The sequence below is a fragment of the Dromiciops gliroides genome, chromosome 2 (genome assembly GCF_019393635.1).
Source record: "Dromiciops gliroides isolate mDroGli1 chromosome 2, mDroGli1.pri, whole genome shotgun sequence".
NCBI classification, from domain to species: Eukaryota; Metazoa; Chordata; class Mammalia; order Microbiotheria; family Microbiotheriidae; genus Dromiciops; species Dromiciops gliroides.
The window spans coordinates 213,452,728-213,475,397 of record NC_057862.1 but is presented as its reverse complement, the minus strand read 5'-3'; the positions used below and the strand labels follow the sequence as shown (position 1 = coordinate 213,475,397).

The window sequence follows — 22,670 nt, the reverse complement described above, 5'->3', positions numbered from 1 at the left end:
GCTTAAAGCTGCAGTAAGATTTTTGGACATCCTGAAAATATGTGTTGTTGTTCAGTCATGTTCGACTCTTTGTGACTCCATTTGGGGTCTTCTTGGCAAATGTACTGGAGCAGTTTGCTATCTCCTTCTCCAGATAATTTTTACTGATGAGGAAACTGAGGCAAACACACAGTTAAGTGACTTGCCCAGGGTCACAGAGCTAGTAAGTGTCTGAGGCCAGATTTGAACTCAGGAAGTTGAATCCTTCTTTGCCAAGAAAACCCCAAATGGGGTCATGAAGAGTCAGACATAACTGAAAAACAACTGAACAAAATATATAGAGATCTGATGCATAGCAAATTAACATTTGTTACCTTTTTACTATATATATTTATACACATGTGTATGAATGTCCATATAGAAATATATATTAAACATACATACATGCATGCATGTATACATATATGGAATTTGCATGTGAAGGAACTCACTCTACCAATGTAGGTTGGCAATTTCTCTGCAATTTGTAGTCTTAGAGCAGGCATTTGTAAATTTTTGGGGGGGATCATGGACGCCTTTGACAGTCTGGTGAAGTCTGTGGATCCCTTCTCAGAAGAATGTTATTTGTTTTTTTAATTAATTAAGATAAGTGATGTGGTGCTTGTAACCCCAGACACTAGAGAAGCTAAGACGGATGGAGATTTTGAACTTGTGAGTTCTGAGCTGCCAAGAAGGTGTCAGCACTGTTTGTCACTAATATGGTGAGCCTGGAGAGAGTAAGGACACCAGGTTACCAAAGGAGGGACAAACTGACCCAGGCTGAAAGTAGAGCAGGTCAATGCTTCCCTTTCAATCAGTCAAGGGATTGTCTGGTCATTAGCTCTTGTGCTTTCAACCTGGAGGAGATAGGGAGATCTAGTATGTTTTTGTTTTTAAATTAAGCTTTTTTAATGGAAGGAAGTGCTAAATTTCAGTTAGAGGTTGGTGAAGGTAAAGTTTTGTGAAAATAAAGTTGTATTCACTATATTCACTGACCTCTTTTAGGCCCCAGGTGAAGAACCCACATCTTAGATATTTACCTAGACCATTAATGGATTAAATAACTTTCCCACAGTCAGAAGACTTAAGCAAAAGTCTTCCTGACTTTGAGGGGCATCTCTATCCACTACACTGTGTCTTGTTTTAGGAAGAAAGCAAACATTTATTAAGCACCTACTATGTGCCAGGTGCTGTATAATTATTACCTTATTTGATTCTTGAAACTATCCTCAAAAGTAAGTATTATATTATTTTTATCCTTATTTTAACAGCTGAGGCAGATAGAGGCTAAGTGACTTTCCCAAGGTCACACAGCTAATAAAAATCTAAGGGTGAATTTGAACTCAGTTCTTCCTGATTCCAGGCCCAGTGCTCTATCCATTTTGCCACCTAGATGCCTCTGCTTTAGCAATATGAGTTATTATTATTATTAATTTAATTCTCTTATTTGTCAAATTCAGGATGATTGCATTACCTTCCTCTAGGGACTAGTATGAGACGATATCAAACAATCTATATGAAAACATTTGAATTGTTAGAAGCATCAGACAAATATTAATATAATATGTTGGTTCATTTCATGCAGTTTTATAAATGTTCTTTCTTGAAATCCAAGTCATTAATTGATAAGTAGCATGCACTGTTTTCCAGACATTCAGTTTAGAGTGCCCCAAAATTCTTAATGCAGTTTAAAGTTAATAAAGCTTAAAGCTGCACTAAGATTTTTGGACATCCTGTAAATATGCATGTGTGTGACATTGTTCGGTCATGTTTGACTCTTTGTGATTCCATTTGGGGCTTTCTTGGCAAAGATACTGGAGTGTTTTGCCATTTCCTTCTCCATCTCATTTCACAGATGAGGAAACTGAGGTAAACAGAGTTAAGTGACTTGCCCAGCGTCACACAGCTAGTCAGTGTCTGAGGCTGGATTTGAACTCAAGAGGTTGAATCCACCTGGTTCCAAGCCCTGTGCTCTATCCACTGTGCCACATAGGGTGAGTTTATTAATAATGATCTTTCAAATGGTCTTTCCTCTAGCGTATCCTGCTGTTATTGATCAACGCACCCTTCAGGAGGAAACAGCCCTTTACATAGCAACCTGTAGGGGAAACCTAGATTGCTTACTTACACTTTTACAATGTGGAGCTGAACCAGATATTTCTAACAAGTCCCGAGAGACTCCACTCTATAAAGGTGAGTACCTAAAGTACTATAAAGCAATGAAAATGATGTTACAATGAACACCCCAGAAATCGAACTTCCAAATACATGTTGTTCCCTTCAAAGAATGACTCAGTTTAATAGTGGCTCTCATTGCTTAAGGACATCCTGTGCTCCTTAGGAATAATTAACTTTTACATGTATTGATCCAGGAATTCCTTTTGCAACATCTCCCCCAAGTGGCCATCCAGTCTTTGCAGAAACACTTCCAATGACAGGCAGCTCACTCTCTCACAAAATACTTTCAGCTTTATCATTTGTTCTGAACAATTTGATCCAAATTTTGCGTTCTAGGAATTTTCTACCCTTCGGTTCTGCTGCTGCCCTCTGAAGCTACACTGGGTACATATAATCCTTTCTCCAGTGATAATGGCCCCATAGATAACTACCATGTTACACTAAGTTTTTAGGGTTAAACATTCAACTGCTAGGTGGTAGATTAGCTAGATCGTTAGATCTGGAGTCAGAAAGATCTGAGTTAAAATCTAGCTTTATACACTTACTAAGCTGTATTAACCAGGACAAGTCATTTAACCTCTCTCAGCCTCAGTTTCCTCATCAGTAAAATAGGGTGAATTCTAACACCTAACACTTTTTTGTGTGAAGAATAAATAAGATAGCAAAGGAAGGTCTTGGCAAACCTTAAAGCACTCTGGCAATTATTATTCAAGTTCCATCATCACTTTGAGACCCTTTACCGTCCCGGTCATGCTCCTCTGGACATGTTATAGCCTGACAATGTTCATGCTAACATCTGATGACCAGAAATGAATGCAATCCTCCAGATGTGGTCTCACTTTCCTCATTTTGTACACTACACATCTACTAGTGCAGGGTAAGGTCACTTCACTTTTTTGCCTTCAAAGCCACACTGTTTACTTTTATTGACATTTCAGTGCTCAGTCACGTATACCCCCATCCTGAAGTTGGATTTTTGGAGCCCAAGTATAGGTCTTTAACTTTATCCTTATTGAATTTCATCTTGTTAACCCTAGCCAGTCATGTAAAACCATCAAGCATTTTAGGCTTGCAATTTTATTATTTTATTTCTAAGCAATTTTATAGAATAATATTATCAATAAAATTAATAACCATACAATATATAATATCAATGATATTAACATGAGGTGATATTAATCATGATTCTTAAAATAATTACAATGTGATTAACAGTATTAATTATAATAACTAATCATATTGATATTGTTCATATGAATATTATTGAACATAAGATTATAATGATAGATACTATTATTTTCTAAGCTTCATGATTATGTCATCTATATCCATATCATTGATACAGATGTTGAATAGAATATGGCTATTGATGGATGCTTGCAACATGCCATTAGAGATCTTTCTTTAGGTTGAAATCAATACCCTTTGATTAAATTGTGCACTACCTATGAACCCAGCCCACATCTCTTCTCCTTGTTCACAAGTATACTGATATTTTAGTCCCCATCTGCCAAATGCCTTAAAGAAATCAAATTATACTATCTTTCAGTATGTCTCTGGTTCATTTGCTCATTTATGCTTTCATACACATATTCCTTCATGAGACATTCATTAAATGGCTGTGTTTGATATAAAGTGGTGGTGGTGGGGCAGCTAGGTGGTGCAGTGGATTCAGGAGGACCTGAGTTCAAATCCTGCCTCAGACACTTGACATGTACTACTTGTGTGACCCTGGGCAAGTCACTTTACCCTCATTGCCCTGCAAAAAAATTTTTTTTTTAAATTTAAATTAAATGGGGGCAGCTAGATGGCGCAGTGGTTAAAGCACCAGCCCTGGATTCAGGAGGACCTGAGTTCAAATCCGGCCTCAGACACTTGACACTTACTAGCTGTGTGACCCTGGGCAAGTCACTTTACCCTCATTGCCCTGCAAAAAATTTTTTTTTAAAATTTAAATTAAATGGGGGCAGCTAGATGGCGCAGTGGTTAAAGCACCAGCCCTGGATTCAGGAGGACCTGAGTTCAAATCCGGCCTCAGACACTTGACACTTACTAGCTGTGTGACCCTGGGCAAGTCACTTAACCCCCATTGCCTAAAAAAAAAAAAATTTAAATTAAATGATGGGGACTATTCAAAGAAAACATAGTGTGGTCTCTGCTTTTAGGAACTTGATTTCTAATTAAGGTGATAAAACAGGGAAATGAGTAAACACAATAAAGCAGCAGGACAACGTGTATAGGGTGCTGGATTTGGAGTCTGGAAGACCTGGGTTCAGATGCCATCTCAGTAATTGTGTGATCCTGAGGAAATCCCTTGATCTTTGGGCCTTAGTGGCTGATGTTTAAAGTGAAGGGGTTGGGATTAGATGGCCTCTGAGGTCCCTCCAGCTCTAAATTTAGGGTTTTATGATGCTCAAAGGAAGGGAGGAAATAGGAATTGATTAATCACCTACTGTGCTGGGCACTGTGCCAGGTGCTTCACAATTATGATCTCATTTGATCCTTACAATAACCCTGGGAGGAAGGTGCTATTATTATTCCCACTTTACAACTGAGGAAATTTAGGCAGGCAGAAGTCAGGTGACTTGCCCAGGGTCACACAGCTACTAAGAGTCTGACATCAGATTTGAAACTAGGTGTTCCTGACTCCAGGCCCAGCATTCTATCTACTGTGCCTTCTAGCTACCTCTGGGAAGAACAAGAAATTCCTTCTACTTGTGCAGGATGGTGAAAATCAAGCAGGCTGGTAGCATTGCCTCCCGCACCAGCCACTCCACCTTCTGGAATTATAGAATGTTAGAGCTAGGAGGGACACGAGAAGTTCTCTTGTGCAACATCATTTTACTAAGGTCCAGAGGGGAAGTGCCTTGCCTAATGTCACAGAGTGAGTTAATGTCAAAATCAGGATCTCCTCACTCCTAGGCCAGTGCTCTGTTCTTGAGGCCAGTCCAAAACTTGCCTATCACAGGGGGCAGCAAGGTGGTGTAGTAGATAAAGTACCAGCCCTGGATTCAGGAGGACCTGGGTTCAAATCCGGCCTCAGACACTTGACACTTACTAGCTGCGTGATCCTGGGCAAGTCACTTAACCCCCATTGCCCTGCAAAAAACAACAAAAAAAACCCTTTCCCATCATTTGAGATCCAACTTAAATCCCATCCCCCTCCACAAAGTCATTAAGTGTTTATTAACACTGGGGAATATAATATTATTATAATATAATATTAACACCTGGGGAATATAATGAAAGGGAAAAAATAATTCCTGCCCTCAAAGGGCTTACAATCTAGTATGGGAGACAACATGAAAACAACCGTGTATAAACAAGACATATACAGGATAAACTGGAGATAATTAACAGAGGAGAGGCATTAGTGTTGAGGGATATTGGGAAAGGTTTCTTATAGAAGGCAGGACTTTAGCTGAGTCTTGAAGGAGCCCAGGAAGCCTGGAAGTAGGGATGAGAGAACAGATTCTAGGCATGGGGGACAGTGAGTAAAAATATACAATCGAGGGCAGCTAGGGGGCACAGTTGATAAAGCACTGGCCCTGGATTCAGAAGAACCTGAGTTCAAATCAGCCTCAGACACTTGACACTTACTAGCTGTGTAACCCTGGGCAAGTCACTTAACCCTCATTGCCCCACCCCAAAAAAATACACAATGGAGAGACAGAGTGTCTGTGATGCCTATTGGCTCACAGTTGTTCTCTGATTTCTTTGCACTTTGGTAATTATGTACTTTTTTGTGATTTCTCTTGAACTTTTATCTAGTATTATTTAAAAAAAAGAACCTCTTGAATTGTTACTTTCCTTTTCACACATTTACATCTGTCTTCCCAAGTAGATCATAAACTAATCAGAGTTGAGGACCACAGTGTCATGCTTCTGCAAATATTGATCCTAGTACCTGCACAATAGACTTAATTAACAATAAAACATTTGTTGGGAGCAGCTAGGTGGCATAGTGGATAGAGCACCAGCCTTGGATTCAGGAGTACCTAAGTTCAAATCCGGCCTCAGACACTTAACACTTACTAGCTGTGTGACCGTGGGCAAGTCACTTAACCCCAATTGCCCCTCAAAAAAGCCCCAAAATAGAAAAAAGAAATAAAAGAAAAAAGAATAAAACATTTGTTGAATGAAATGGAATAAATACTTTTTAGAGCTTCTGTTTTAGTGAAACTTGTAATTGTGTTAGGCAGCCATAATGGTAGGGGTAGGGATGCTCCATAGATACTTAATTCTACTAGATTATAACCTTCATGAGGGCAAGGAGAGTGCCTTTTTTGGGGGGGAGGGCAGGGCAATGAGGGTTAAGTGACTTGCCCAGGGTCACACAGCTAGTAAGTGTCAAGTGTCTAAGGCCAAACTTGAAGTCAGGTCCTCCTGAATCCAGGGCTGCTGTTTTATCTACTGCGCCACCTAGCTGCCCCCAGAGAGTGTCTTATCCAAAAATCTCTTTCTCTCCCAGCACATAGAGCAGTGCTCTTCACACATTAAGTGCTTAATAAATGTTATTAATTTGAGAAAATGTATGAACAGGATGAAATTAATCCCAGGGCTAAATCTAGCCCCAGAGCCAGTGGTTCCCAAGTTCTATAATTATATAGATAGTATTAGAATATAAACATTAAGATTATTGGAGACTATCGTTTAGATCACTGGGAGGACTCTCCTGGACACCTTGTGGCCTCAAGTTACCTTATGAAATTAATTTCCTCAGGTGACTAATCCTTTCCCATCAGACTTTGTTTCCAGGTGACAGGCCCCTATCCTATGTTCATCACTCTGCTGAATGACTTGCATTTTTCCTGGTACAGCTTGTGAGCGGAAGAATGTAGAAGCTGTCAGGATGCTGGTGCAGTACAATGCTGATACTAACCATCGATGCAACCGAGGCTGGACTGCTCTCCATGAATCTGTGGCCCGGAATGACCTGGAAGTCATGGAAATTCTGGTGAATGGAGGTGCCAAGGTGGAATCCAAGAATGCATACGGCATAACCCCTCTATTTGTGGCTGCCCAGAGTGGACAGTTGGAGGCACTGAGATTTCTGGCTAAGCATGGTGAGTGGAGGCATGACCTGAAATAAGAGAATCAGATCATTTCAGAAATGAGAGGGACATTAGAACAAAGAAAGTTAGAACTGGAAGAGGTCTTCAAGTCATAGAATTTGAGACATGGAAGTCACTTAGGTTGCATGGTGGATAGAGTGCTGGGTCCGGAGTCAGGAAGATCTGAGTTCAAATCTGACCTCAGACTCTTCCTAGCTATGTGACCCTGGGCAAGTCATTTTACTTCAGAATGCATGAGTTTCCTCAACTGTAAAATAATAAAATAATATAATATAATAAATAAAATAAAATAAAACAATAGCACCCACCTCTCAGGGTTGTTGTGAGGATCAGATGAGATAACATTTGTAAAGTACTTTGCACGGTGCCTGGCACATAATAGGTGCTTAACTCATGTTGGTTTCCTTTCTTCTTGAAAGTAACAACCTTTTAAAGCTTTTGTAACCAGCAGGTGTTGCTATCTGGCAAGGTTTGGAGGTTTGGAGTAGGAAGCAAAAATAAAAGTAAGAGACCTAGGGGCAGCTAGGTGGAACAGTGGATAAAGCACTGGCCCTGGATTCAGGAGGACCTGAGTTCAAATCCAGCCTCAGACACTTGACACTTATTAGCTGTGTGACCCTGGGCATGTCACTTAACCGTCATTGCCCCACAAAAAAACGTAAGTGGTCTGGGCAGATTCTTTCCAGACCATACCTTTCTCTGTCCACTAGGTAGCGTGACTTCTCTGTCCACTTTGGAAGCGTGACTTTCCTTTGGGCTATACATCTACTCCACTCCTTGGTGATGGATAGTAGATTTCATGAAGTGGCTGCATTCAAAGCCACATCTGAATCAGGTTCAACAATGAGCTGGAGAAGAAAATGGCAAACCTTACCAGTGTCTTTGACCCCAAGTGGGGTTGCAAAGCGTTGGACACAACTGAAAAATGACTGAACCAATGTAATAAAGTTAGGTCAAAAGAAACCTAGTACTATTAGAATGTAATCTTCATGAGAACAGGGATGATGTTTTATCCAAAATATCTTGGTGGACTAGATCTTTTCGGTCCTAATTATTCTAAAGTCTATGAAACTAAGAATCTTGGGAGATAGGAAAGAAACTAACAAACGAGGAAATTAAATTATAGGAACACAAGAAACTTGCTCAATCTCATATGACTAGTAAGTGGTGGAGCTAAGATTTGAACATGGATTTCCTGGATTCTTGAGTTCAGGGTTCTAAGTTTCCAATGGTGGAAAAACAAAGCAAAACAAAACCTCAACATGGGCACAAATGAATTCTCAGAGGTTAGGTTTTCAGTCCAGTATTCCATAAATCATCAATTCTATGATTTTCCTTCTTAATAAAATAGCTTTCTCTTCTCATTGCCATCCCCATACTATTTCTAGCTATGACATTTTAAAATTGCCAAACATGGCCCGGGCATTTTGGGTCAAGGGAATGCAAAAGTTGGCAGGAAGCTTTTATGCTCAGATAAACATCTGATGGGTTTAGCAAACATCTGAGCAGAGAAGAGAGATTTGTTCACTGGTTTAGGACAAATATGTACTGGCCAGCCAGAGACAGAGGCTCAGGAGTGGGTTCCCAGAGCTAAGGAGATAGGATTGTGGAGGACAGAGACACATGTTAGATGATATCAAAAGTCAGGTCTATTCCAGACATACTGCCTGTCGATCCTATATGTGTTTCTCTCCCCTCCCCGCCCCCATGCCTTCATTTTCTATGTTCATTTATAAATAAAAGTGTTTTTCTTGGGTGTGTGAACAGCTTGTCTGACACGGATGATGCTTTTAAGGGAAGCTGATAGAGAGCCTTTAACATTGTGTTTTCAGTTTTAAAGTTGGACGGGCCATCGAATTAAATTCAAATTCAATAAGTATTTATTAAGTGCCTATTAATCATGTTGTTCAATTATTTTTTCAGTCATGTCTGACTTTTTGTGACTCCATTTGGGGTTTTCTTGGCAAAGATACTGGAGGGGTTTGCCATCTCCTTCTTCAGCTCATTTTAAAGAGGGGGAAACTGAGGCAAACAGGGTAAGTGACTTGCCCAAGGTCACACTTTCACTAGTAAGTATCTGAGGTTGAATTTCAGCTCAGGTCTTAGTGACTCCTGGTCCAGGGCTGTATCCATGGAAACAGCTATTAAAAGACCCAGAGACAGGAGATTGAATGTTGTGTTCTAGGAACGGTAAGTGGATTTGATCACAGAGTATATGGAAATGGGATGGGACTATGTTGTGAAGTGTATTAAATGTCAAAGAACTTTATATTTGATTCTGAAGGTAGCAGAAAAACATTGGATTTATTGAGTAGAAGGATGAGTTGCTGAGATCTACTCTTTGGAAAAGTCACTTTGGCAAATGAGTAGAGATTGGAGGGTGGGGGGGGGACTCAAAGCAGGAAGATCATTTAGAAAGTTATTGCTAGAACCCAGGGGGTAGGGACAGCTAGGTAGTACAGTGGGTAGAGCACTTGAGTTTAAATTTGGCCTCAGACACTTACTAGCTGTGTGACTCCAGGCAAGTCACTTAACCTAGATTGCTGACAAACAAATGAACATATAAATAAATAAATGATTGAAGGATTAAATAAATAAATAAACCGATCTGGCCTCAGACGGGACACTTGCTAGCTGTGTGACCCTGGACAAATCACTTAATCCTGATTGCCTCCCCCAAACCCCCAAAACAAAAAAGTCCAGGGGATAAGACTTGAGAGTCTCAACTAAGATAGTGGCAGTTTGAATCAAGGGGGCTTATTTGAAACAAAAAGATTGGGCAATTTATGGCATAGGTGGGGTGAATGACAGTGAGGAACTAAAGGGGACGCTAAGCAGAACTGTGATCTGAACCTTGGTTTTGTGGGTTCAAATTCAGTGTACTTCTAGTTCAAAGGCCAACATCCCAGGGGAACTCCCAGTAAAGTAAGAATGTGGGGCTGTAAGTTGCTAGCATTATAATGTCCATGCATTCATCAGATGGGAGGGACCTGGGAGAATAAGGAAACCCTGGGAACCTGGCAGAGAGAAAAAGCTACTGAGATAAGGGGAACAACCAAGTGCAGTACCCCCAAAAGACTTCCCCCCCCTCCACAATTTTGCTGAGGTCTTCAGAGCACTAGACTGATCCTTTTGTTCTTGGCTAGGTGCGGACATCAATACTCAGGCCAGTGATAGCGCCTCAGCTCTCTACGAAGCTTGTAAAAATGAGCACGAAGATGTGGTGGAGTTCCTCTTGTCTCAAGGAGCGGATGCCAACAAATCCAATAAGGACGGCTTGTTACCTCTTCATGTTGCCTCCAAACGAGGCAATTACAAGTGAGTTTACCTCCCCCACACCCCTATCCCTACCCTCCATCTCCCTTTCTGCAGTTCTGCCTTTAGAGAGCTGGTCATTGATCTGACAGAGAAATAGAATTCTCTCTCAAGTCCGAATAAGGGGGAATTATTGTTACTGATTCTGTTATGCCCTAAATTTCACATACATGAGAACCCTCTCCCTAGGGAACAAAATAGTACTGAGTGTCCTATGTGGGTAGGTTGGCAAGGATCATTTGGAAGATCATGGGATCTTAAGAGAGAGAAGAAACCTTAAAAATCTCAGGGGCTCTTAACATTTTGTGTGTTGTGGACCCCTTTGACAGTCTGATGAAGGCTGCGGACCCCTTCTCAGAATAATGGTTTTAAATACATAAAATAAAATGTATAAGATGACAAAGGAAATTAATTATATTGAAATACTGTTATTAAAATTTTTTTAAAATGACTTCATGAACCCCAGGTTAAGAACCCCTGATCCTGGGGCCAGGCCCCCACATTAGCCTGCCACTACTGGGGACCTAAGCCAACACTTCCCAGACATCCTGGTCTCCCACTGTGGAGGGATTCCCCAGGTACTAAGATGGGTGGCTCTGTTCAAGAGCCCAGGAGGAAGGACGTGGTGGCCCAGGAGTTGCGGAGGTTGGGAGATGGTGTGTATAATACCTTCATGATATTAGGTGAAACTAAATGTGCACCTGGATCAAATATAGTCTATAACCCTTTTGAACTGGCTCTTCCCAGAGATGTTGTTGTTGCTGTTCAATCATTCAGTCAGGTCCAACTCTTTGTGACCCCGTCGACCATAGCACACCAGGCCCTTTCGTCCCCGCTCTCTTGAAGATCATCCAAGTTCATGTTCATCATTTCCATGACACTACACCATCCATCCATCCTCTGCCATCCCCTTTTCTTTTTGGCTTCAATAGTACTACTAAAAAACTAAGAACAAAAGATCATATTCAGCCAGTCCCAGATGGAGGTAACATTAAGGTGGAACTGCTATTTCAGGAATTTGACAACAGGAGGGCCAATACCCTTCATTCCACAGGAGCAAATGTCTCTGAAAAGTATCCTCTCACTGTTTCTCACTCTTTTAAAAGTTCAGACACTTTGAACGCTAGCATATCTAGTAATTCATAAAAAGTGGTACCTCTGACTTCCTAAACAAATACTAAAGTATAAGTGTCAACTGACTCCTTATGAGAAGCTAAAAATCATCAATTATCTTGAAGTTTATGTGAAGAAAAGGCATAGCATTATTGAGTTGCTAAGTGGGGCTATATTCATGTACCTGGAGACCACTTGGCATATGGATATGAGGTGCTGAAAATCATTGGCAAAGGCAGCTTTGGGCAGGTAGCCTGAGTGTATGGCCACAAACGTCCCCTGAAGCTGGTTCACAATGAAAAGTGCTTTCATGAACAAGCAGCTGAGGAAATGAAGAAACAGGAGAAAACAGGCAGCATGAAGGTTATTCACATGCTAGAAAGCTTTCTATTCCAGCACCAAGTCTGTATGACCTTCAGACTGCTAAACATAGACCTCTATGAGTTGATTAATAAAGCAAGTTTCAAGGGTTCAGTGTGCAGAAGGGGCACAAATTTACTCAATCGCTCTTGCAATCCCTGGATGCTCTCCACAAAAGCAAGATTTTTTACTGTGGATAGAGCACCGGCCCTGGAGTCAGGAGGACCTGAGTTCAAATCCGGCCTCAGACACTTAACACTTACTAGCTGTGTGACCCTGGGCAAGTCACTTAACCCCAATTGCCTCACTAAAAAAAAAATTAAAAAAAAAATTAAGATTATTTACTGTGACCCGAAGCCAGAATACCTTCTAAAACAGCCTGGCCTCAGTGTAACCAAGGTTATTGACTTTGAGTCCAGCTGTTTTGAGTACCTGAAACTCTATACATGCATCATTTTTCCTATAGAGCACCAGATATCATCTTGGGAAGTCTGTACAGTACACCCATTGTTGTCTGGAGTTTTGGCTGCATCCTCACATAACTTTTGACTGGGTAGCCTCTCTTATCTTTAGAGGATGAGGGAGACTAATTAGCTTATATAATGGAGCTTCTAGAGATGGTGTCTTCTTGAACTTCTTGAACAAGCTAAGTGTGTCAGGTACTTTATCAGCTGCAAGGGATCTACCCATGGTAAGAAATGAGGTCCTTTACCCAGCAAGGGCTGGGTGACAGCACTAAAAGGGTGTGATGACTATTCCTTCATAGCATTCTTGAAAAGATGTCTTCGGTGGGACCCCTCCAACCTCTTGACCCCAGCTTGGGCTTTAAGGCACTCTTGGATAAGTGACCTGTGCACAGATCTTTCACTATAGGCAAAATGTCAGAAGAATGGATAGTAAATCCTGTGAATTCTTTAGGGATCATATTCCAAATTGCTTCCAGTCACTGGAATAGCCAACAAACTTAAAGCTAAGTTAATGTCAAAAACTAATGTCAGTTTACCTCTATGTCATGTGCTGCCCAGATGCTGTAGTGGATAGAGTTCTGGCTATGGAATCAGGAAGACTCACTCATCTTCTTGAGTTCAAATTTGGCCTCAAATACTTCCTAACTGGGTAAACCTGGGCAAGTCATTAACCCTGTTTGTCTCAGTTTCTTTATTTGTAAAGTGAGCTGGAGGAGGAAATGACAAAACACTCTACTATCTTTGCCAAGAAAACTTCAAATGGGGTCATTGAAGAGTCAGGCACAATTGAAAAATGACTGAACAAGGATGCTGCCCAAATTTATTGGAACATACAGAGTCCTTGGGTTTTTTTTTAAATCAGACAAGATTTTTTTAAAGGCAAAACTTTTTATATGTATGGAAATGAACTTTTCAAGGGCTAATTACCTAACTACATTGTTTCAGCCACATTGGAGTACCTATTAAATTATTTTTATAGGTTAAAAAAAATAAAGAGCCCCTGATACTAAGGCCCAAAGAGATTAAGTGAGTTCAAAGGATCATAGATTTTAGATCAGGAATGGGTTTATATAGTGCTTACTATGCCAGGCACTATGCTAAGCACTTAATAAATATTATTTCATTTGATCCTCCCAACAACCCTAGGAAGTAGGTGTTATTGTCCCCATTTTGCAGATGAGGAAACTGAGGGAAAAAAGCAGTTGCCTAGGGTCAGAACACTGCTACTACTGTTTCTGAGGTCAAATTTGAACTCAGCTCTTTCTGACTCGAGGCCCAGCACTCTATCCACTCCATCACCTGGCTACCTATCTTTATAGATAAAGAAACATCCCTCTATCAGTGCTGGTTGGCACTCTCTCTGCTCCTTACTGTCTTAAAAGAATTTTCTGCTTATCCATAAGCCTGTCCTTACTCTCCATAAATACTTTTGAAGACATCAAAGCTCTGTATAAATATATTAGTAATAACAAAATTAATACTCATCTAGTCAGATCTGCTCATTTTGTAGATGAGGAAATTGAAGGCCAAATGAATTAAATGACTAGGCCAAGGTCACACAGCAAGTTAGTGGTAGAGCTAGCTAGATGCTCTTTCTGCTATCCCTATTCTAAGCCCCTGGACTACTTATGATACTTGGGTTTAAATGGTCATTAGCTGTGCAACCCTGGGAAAGTCTGAGCCTTGGTTTTCCCATCAGCAAAATAGGGATAACAATACTCATACTAACTACTTGTTACAAAAAGCATTTTGTAGACCTCAGAGTGTTACAGAAATAGGAGTTAACACTGGTCAGCAGAGGTTCCTGGGGGAAAATTGTAGATATTACTCACTTTTTCCAATTGTTCTATTACCTAGCCTCTCATTTTTGTAGAGAAATAAATGCATTGCATCATATCTCAATTATCTGTGTTACTGAAGGCAGGGATGGTGGGATGGTGCAAAACAAGAGATGATGCACAAGGTTTTGAAATGCTTTCAGTGACAGATTTGTAAATTCATTCCTGCATTCCTTCAGACTCTATGTTGCAAAGCAGATTATATTCTGTTTTGGCAGAAGGAATCCCTCCCTACCCTAATGAAGTTACAGATCCATTAAAAAATAATAATAACAACAACAACAACACAAACAATTCAAAAGTGCAGAACATCTTGCTGAATACTGAGGGATATACCATGTTCAGATAAGACAGGTTCCTTATTCCTCATGCACCTTTGAGCATGGCCTCAAATACCTTCTAATTTGACCCCTATGCTGATCCCCTGACAACACACAGAGGCTTTTTAAAAAAAAATAATTTGCAAAATGAATGATGGACTCAGATTTTATTCTATGGTATCTCAGTTTCCACCTATAAGTTTTCTTTACTTTAAACAAATTGGATACATAAAAATCCACATACACACAAAATATATGGTCAGGGGCACAATTCTTTACATGTGTGCCCTCTGCAGGGTTCTTTTAAATTTCAAGATCACTTAGTGTGTTCATGATCTGATTCAACTTATAAATACTTGTTTCACAAAGAACTTTGGGGACATTTCAGTTATGTAGAGTTGACTGTATTGGGCTGGATGGAGGTGGCATGGCTTAGTGGATGGACTGCTGGACTTGAAATCAGGTCTGATCTGCCTCATAGACTTGCTAGTTGTGTGACCTTGGGCAAGTCACTTAACCACTCTGAGCCTCAGTTTCTAGTTCTGTAAAATTAAAGGGTTGGATTCAAGGCCCTCTAAGGTCCCTTCCAACTCTAAATATATGAGCCTATGAATCAACAGACAAGCGTGACTTATGTGTTCTTCTTAGACTCATTCTTGGTTCGAAGCTCTTTCTATAGCTATAATTGATATAATTAATGACAAGGTCCTATTTCTATCACAGCCCAGAGGTCACGTACAGACCTGACTTTTTTCCAGTGGTGTGAAATGAAGCATTAACACACTGTATCCCCTGAGCAGCCAGAACCACATGGTTTTAGAAATGACTGGTCCTTATGCCAAATGGACAATCATTATTAACAGCTCTGGTATTTGGAAGGATATCCTTCATGGTGACCCCTCAGGAGTCACGCAAATTTAGTGTGTAATTTTATAGGAATGTCCCATTCGGACTTTGAGCATGAAGGCCCTATAACATGAAAATGATGACAGTATGTTTGCTGAGGTCAGCGTTCTTTTGATTTCTATGGTGTCAGCTGCTTTGTACGCACCCTCCCTGATCATGGTGTGGGATAATGACTGAACCTGGATTTCATTGGTCCAGGGAACTCCTGTGATGAGGAAACTCCTTCCACTGGCACAGGTTCAGCCAGTCAGTCAATCAAGTGAGTCAATAAACATTTGACAGTAGCAGCATTGGGGATACAAAAAGAAGCAAAAGACATCCCCTGCCTTCAAGGAGTTCACATTCTAATGTGGGGAAAACAAGCAAACAAAATACAAACAAACAAGCTAGAGAAAGGAAAAAGATGGAAAGATGAAAAGAAAGGATTTTCAAAGTTGTTAAGTGGTTTCAGTCATATCTCCATTTGGGGTTTTCTTGGCAAAGATAGTAGAGTAGTTTGCCAGTTCCTTCTCCAACTCATTTTGATGTAAAGAATTACTTGTTATTTGAGGTTTTTATGGCCCTATCTTTTGGCTGGAGTTTGAGAAGACTTCAGTGGGCACACTGGCCTGGGGGCTCCGCGGGAGGCACGGTGCTCCACCCACTGGTTGTAGCCGTTACCATGGTGCTGGCACCTCACATCATCACCACTCGACAATGCCTACATGGATCTGGCATAATTATAATGATTGGAAGCCTAGTGAGGGCAGTCATGTGACTATCAGAGTGGCCAGTCAATTGGCTGGGGGCTGTGTGTTCTCAGCTGATTCCTGGGCGGTGGTGTTGTTCAGGTTGTATAATTTCCCTTTTCCCATTTTATTTCCTTTCCCTTAATCCTACTGATCCTGCGTGTTTTTTTTTTTAAGTTCATTCTTGTTAAATAAATCCTGCTCTGTTTTGAGGGAGGCTGTCTCCTTCCTTGCCCCAATATTGTGGCAAGCTGCTTAGCTAACACTCCCCAATTAAAAATTGGTCCCCACATTACAAAGGAGGAAACTGAGGCAAAAAGCATTATAAGTGACTTGCCCAGGGTCACAAAGCTACTAAGTGTGTGAGGCTGGATTTGAACTCAGGAAGATGAGTCTTCTGATTCCAGTCCTGACACTCTATCCACTAAGCCACCTAGCTACAGGTATTTCTGCAACTTTTAGTCTTAGAAAGTTGCTCCCCAAAGTGAGAGATTAAGGAATTCACCCAAGTTTGTGTCAGAGGCAGGACTCAAACTCAGGTCTTCCTGATTCTAAGGTGCTTTGTCGATCCATTAGGCTACACTGCTTCCCACTGAGTGTGGGTCCTGTGGATAACACTGACAAAGAAGCCTTGTCATTTCAAAATTCCCAGTGCCTTTGACATCACCCACACCTTTGTATTCCAACAAGTAAATTCTTTCCCTTCTCTAGATCTGTTTCCTCATCTATAAAAAGAAGTTAGACTTGTATCAGGATCTTAACGTTTTTTGTTGGTGAAACCCATGAACCCTTCCTCAGAATGTCTTTAAATAATTGAAAGAAATGCTCAATTTCAGCTAGCAGTTAGTGAAAATGAAGATGTAATTTTTGGTTTTAGCATTCAAATTCACGGGCCCCCTGAAATCCATCCATGAACCACAAATTAAGCACCCGTGGACTAAATAATATTGAAGACCCCTCTCAGTCTTGACATTCTTTTTTCTACATTCTGTAGGGCCCTTCCAGTCCCAACCTCTGTTCTCATCTTAGCAGAGATCAAATGAGATATTTGTAAAGCTCTTAGCACAGTGTATGATGCTTTGTAGGTGCTTAATAAATGCCTTTTGAGCCTTCCCTTGTTCTAAGGTCTCTTCCCATTCTAACTTTCTATATATGGTTCTATTTTCCCACATTCTATCTACAGGTGCTTTTTCCTCGAAGCCAACTGATTTATGAAAATCCATATTCGCACAAAAGATTCATTAGGGTCATTCTTTCTATGTTTTCCCACAGGGTTTCTTTAAATCTCCATGGTGCTCCTCCAGTATGCTTGCAAAATGAATCGTTTTATAAAAATTTAATTTATACACAGCTTCCTTCATCTATTGCTGTCCAGTGAGGTCCTTCCATACGTGCAAAACAAAGACAAGAGCATTACTTACTGTCAAGTACTCCAAATAGCTAACAGTGAATGGAGACCTAGAAAAAAGAGAGAGAAAGCATGGGTCCTCCCTGCTCATATCTCCAGAGGTTAAGAGAAGGCCAGGCAATATTTACTTGGGAGAATGCTTAAGGACTAATTATTCTATGTATACAGATAAGCTTCTAATGGGAAACTGTGTTTTTGTTTTATTTTCCCTAGAGGGGAAAAATGCTGAAGGTTTGCAGGGGGTATACCATGTCATTCTCCCATTTAAGGCACTGAAAACCCTAGCAACATCCCCTCCCTCTCTCCAAAGAAGAGAAAGGAGATGAGGGAAATGTTTCCTCTTCTGAAGAAAGTTTCTACATCTACATAATGGGGAGAATAATACTTGTCCTATGTACTTAATATTTATATATATATATATGTGTGTGTGTGTGTGTGTGTACACACATACACATATGTATATATACATACATGTATACACACACACACATATAAATTCTGAGAATTCTAAAAGACCTTAGAGGACCAGTCTCCCATAAATTCCCACAAATGTGGAAATGAAGGTTCAGATAGGCAGAAATGACTTGCCCACGGTCATACACATATTAAGTGGGATAACCAGGATTAGACCTCGGGTCTGTTGAATAATCCTTTGAATATGAGATGTTGTGGATATAGCAGGGCACTTGAAGTCAAATAGACTTTGGAGCAGCCAGGTGTCACAGTAGGTGGAGCACTGGACTTGGAATCAGGAAGACTTCTCTGACTCATAAGTTCAAATCCAGCCTCAGATACTTATTAGCTGTATGACCCTGGGCAAGTCACTTAACACTGCTTGCCTCAGTTTCTTAATCTGTAAAATGAGCTGGAGAAGGAAATGGCTAAACTGCTCCAGTATTTTTGCCAAGAAAACTCTAAATGGGGTCATGAAGAATTGGCCGAGAGAAAAACTCCTCAACAATGAGTGATAATAAACTCACAACTGAACAGTAACAACAAAGGCCTTGGTTTATATTCAACCTCTGATATTTGACCCATGGCAAGTCATTTTGTCCTCGGGTTCCTCATCTACAAAGTGAGGGAGTTTTCTGTGTTGGTCTCTAAGGTGCTTTCCAGCTTTGTCTCTATAATCCTCTGATCCTTGCTAACCCCTGCCTGGGTAGAGAGAGAGCCCTTTGGCCCCTGAGCAGTAGGTTTTTGGGGAATGTTATGGCTATGACAAAGTATTTGTTAGGGATGGCTGAGGGCCAGGCCCACAGCACCCAGCCCTCCCTCCTTTGACCGCCACCTTTGCGGGTCTAGAACAAACCTCCTGAGCTTGCACAAACAGAAATTATAAGGCAATGAGTCCCCCTGGGTGTGTAAATTTCCTTTGTAGGTTTTAAAGATTGATTTGTAAAACAACAGCCCGAGATCCCAATAATAATACTTTCTGCTGGTGTCATAGTGGGAGGCTTCGTGGTGTAAGATTTCAAGGGGACCATAGAAAATTCAGTTTGCTAGGACTTGGGTAAGCCGGGAAATTGTTTGCATGGGCATCTGCTCTGTGAACTGTTCCTGCCCTCCACTGAAATGTGTGAAAGGATGTGGTCACCTGTGAAGATTAGGGTCTGCAACTGAATCTGCGTTCCTCAGTTGGCCCCCTGTCTGTGGGCTGAGGGCATAGAATCTAGAATTATAGAATTTGATTGCTAGAGTCATATAATCTAATAATCATGGAGTTTTTAAAAATTGGATTGATAATCTTATCTTTAAATCAACCTTCTTTTCTCAGTTTATTCCTTTCTCCCTCCCCTTCCCTATCCAGAAAGCTATACTTTTAAAATGAAATAAAAACATCAGGTGATGCAGTGGATAGAGTGCTAGCCCTGGAGTCAGGAAGACTCATCTTTCTGAGTTCAAATCTGGCCTCAGATACTGACTAGCTGTGTGATCCCGGCCAAGTCACTTCACCTTGTTTGCTTCAGTTTCTTCATCTGTAAAATGAGCTAGAGAAGGAAATGGCAAAGTAGTCCAGTATCTTTGCCAAGAAAACCCCAAACGAGGTTAAAAAAAGAGTTAGTTTCACAACTGAACAACAAATAAACATAGAGAGTGACTCTGTAATTCCAGTGGTATAGAGAACTCTATCAATGTAAGTCAACACTTTCTCTGCAACTTATAGCCTTAGAGAGTTATCTAAAACACTGAGAAGTTAAATGACTACAGCAGGGTCACACATCCATGAGGTCTCAGAGGTGGGATGTAAACTCAATTTGTCCTGGCCTGAAGGTTAGCTTTCTTATCTACTCTATCACACTGCCTTTAACTAAGCATAAAAAGAGTGGGGAGAAAAACAGTCCATTAAAACTAATCAACTTAATAACCAATTTATATACCCAACAGTCCTCCACTTCTGCAAAGGAGGTCAGGAAGACTCATTTTTCTGAGTTTAAATCTGGCCTCAGACACTTACTAGCTTGTGTGACCCTGGGCAAGTCACTTCAGGTCTGGTGCTCTAGCCACTATACTATCTAGCCACCTCTATTTTTACAGACAAGGAAACTTGTGGGTCAGATAGATTATGTGACATTGCATAAAGTCACTGGGTGAATTAGTTGCAGAATTGGGACTAGAAACCAGGTTTTCTAACTATGACTCCATTGCTTTTTCTTCTATACCAGAATAATACGACTCTAGAATCAATGCTACTGCATCTTCCCTATTCTGAGTAAAACAGTCTCTGCGATGCCAGGTAACTTATTTCTATCTTGTTTCACAGGATTGTTCAGATGCTGCTTCCTGTGACCAGCCGCACGCGTGTCAAGCGAAGTGGTATAAGCCCCCTTCACCTGGCTGCTGAGAGGAATAATGATGATGTGTTGGGGGAACTCTTGGATGCTGGCTATGATGTCAATGCCACCCTGTCCCCTGAGAGGTCCCGATTGTACGAGGACAGACGGAGCACTCCCCTCTACTTTGCTGTTATCAATAACAACATCTATGCTACAGAAATGCTCCTGCACGCTGGGGCCAGCCCCAACCTGGACATCATCAACCCTCTGCTCATCTCCATCCGCCATGGCTGCCTCAAGACTATAGAACTCCTGCTGGACCACGGGGCCAACATCGATGCCTACATCTCCAGCCATCCCACCACCTTCCCAGCCACTATCATGTTCTCCATGAAGTGTCTTTCGCTTCTGAAATTCCTCATGGACCTAGGCTGTAATGGTGACTCCTGCTTCACGTGTCAGTATGGCAACGCCCCCCACCCAATCACACAGACTACATCAAACAGGTTCAATGAGATGCCCTTGGACAAATCACCTTCTGTTGTCCAGGTAAGTAAAGAAACCCAAGTGTGAGGGTTGGAATAACACCCCCTGCTGGGAGGAACATTTTGTGAGCTCTGGCCTGAGGACATAGCCCTGTGGCCTTGGCGCCAGGAAGTGATGTTTGCTCGTGGGTATTGTCCATCAAAGCTATCAGCCAATTAGCTTGGAGCTGTGTGTGTGTGGACAGCCCTTTTTCCTGTTTCATGAGAGGCTTCTGGGAAGAGGAAAGGCGCATTGGCCTTTTCGGTTCCTGATCTCGCTATGGCAGGTTGGATGTTGGGGTCTCTTAGAAATAGTTAGATTTTTACCTTTCTATCTGATCATTAAATTCTTATGCTCCTTAATAAATACTTAAAAGTCTAAACTTTTGCTAAAGCTTATAATTTATGGTGACCACTCATTAGATTTTTAGACAATCTAGCTAGAATTTTAGCCCATTACAGATAGCAACTTTACACAAGACTAGTGAAAAAAATCATAGAATCCCAGATCTGGAAAGGATCTCAGGTGTCATTGAGTCTAGCTTCTACCCAAATAATGAATCTCATATATAATATTCCCAAAGAATGGTTATCCAGCCTCTACTTGTTGGAAAGTTTTTCCTTATATATAATCAACGAATAGGCATTTATTAAGAACCTACTATGTGCCAAACACTGTGCTAAGTGCTAGAAATAGAAACATAGAATATAAAAATAGAAAGAAATAGAAAGACTGTATGCAGAGTGCCAGTGATACTAGATCCTGAGGAAGCTGTGAAGATAAAACAAGATACATACCTTGTACTCTTGGAATTTCAACTCTAGTACAGGGGAAAATTCACACAGTTCTTGTCCTCATTGGGCTTATGTTCTAATAGAGATAATGCATAAATATATACATCTAGACATAACATATGCAAAATGAATATAAGGAAGTTTGTGGAAGATAGCATTAGCAACTAGGATGAAGGGGGATATATCAGAAAATGTTTCAGGTAGAATGGGGCACTTTACTTGAACCTTGCGGGAAGCCAGGAATTCTGAGAGACAGAGGTAAAATTACAGGCATGGGGAACAGTGAGGACAAAGACATGGAGATGGGAAATGGAATGTCATGTATGTAGACCAGCAAGTAAACCAACATGACTTAATTGCAAAGTGGCAAGGCATAATGTGTAAGAAGTCTAGAAAGGCAGAAAAGGGACAGGTTGTGAAGAGATCTAAATGCCTAATATTCTTTTCTGTGATTTTTATCCATGTCTCCTTATTCTGTCTCTTGGGATCAAGAAGAACAAATCTAATCCTTCCCTATAAAAATGTTATATATCCAAAGACAGTAATTATGGTTCTCTACCCATCTCCACTAAAAAACAAACAAAACAAACAAACAAACAAAAAACCACAAGCAAACCCAACCCAAACAAGTCTTCTCTTATTTGGGTTAAGAATTCACAATCAGGAGGTGGCTAGGTGGCACAGTGGATAGAGCACCAGCCCTGGAGTCAGGAGTACCTGAGTTCAAATCTGGCCTCAGACACTTGACACTAGCTGTGTGACCCTGGGCAAGTCACTTAACCCCCATTGCCCTGCAAAAAGACAAAAAAAAAAAGTTCACAATCCTTTCATGTGATTCTCACTTCATAGTC

At 40.9% G+C, this 22,670-nt stretch overlaps 1 protein-coding gene and 1 pseudogene across 3 annotated transcripts in view; both read left to right on the top strand.

Moving 5' to 3' along the window:
- The window catches only part of ASB2 (ankyrin repeat and SOCS box containing 2), an 88,343-nt gene that overhangs the window by 51,473 nt on the left and 14,200 nt on the right, over positions 1-22,670 (top strand). For all 3 annotated transcript variants that reach the window (XM_043988863.1, XM_043988864.1, XM_043988862.1), the window contains 4 exons: positions 2,056-2,211; positions 7,017-7,262; positions 10,418-10,589; positions 20,488-21,049. In XM_043988863.1, the coding sequence (XP_043844798.1) occupies positions 2,056-2,211; positions 7,017-7,262; positions 10,418-10,589; positions 20,488-21,049 (1,136 nt within the window). The remainder of the gene's footprint in view (positions 1-2,055; positions 2,212-7,016; positions 7,263-10,417; positions 10,590-20,487; positions 21,050-22,670) is intronic.
- Positions 11,173-13,100, top strand: LOC122741697 (annotated as a pseudogene).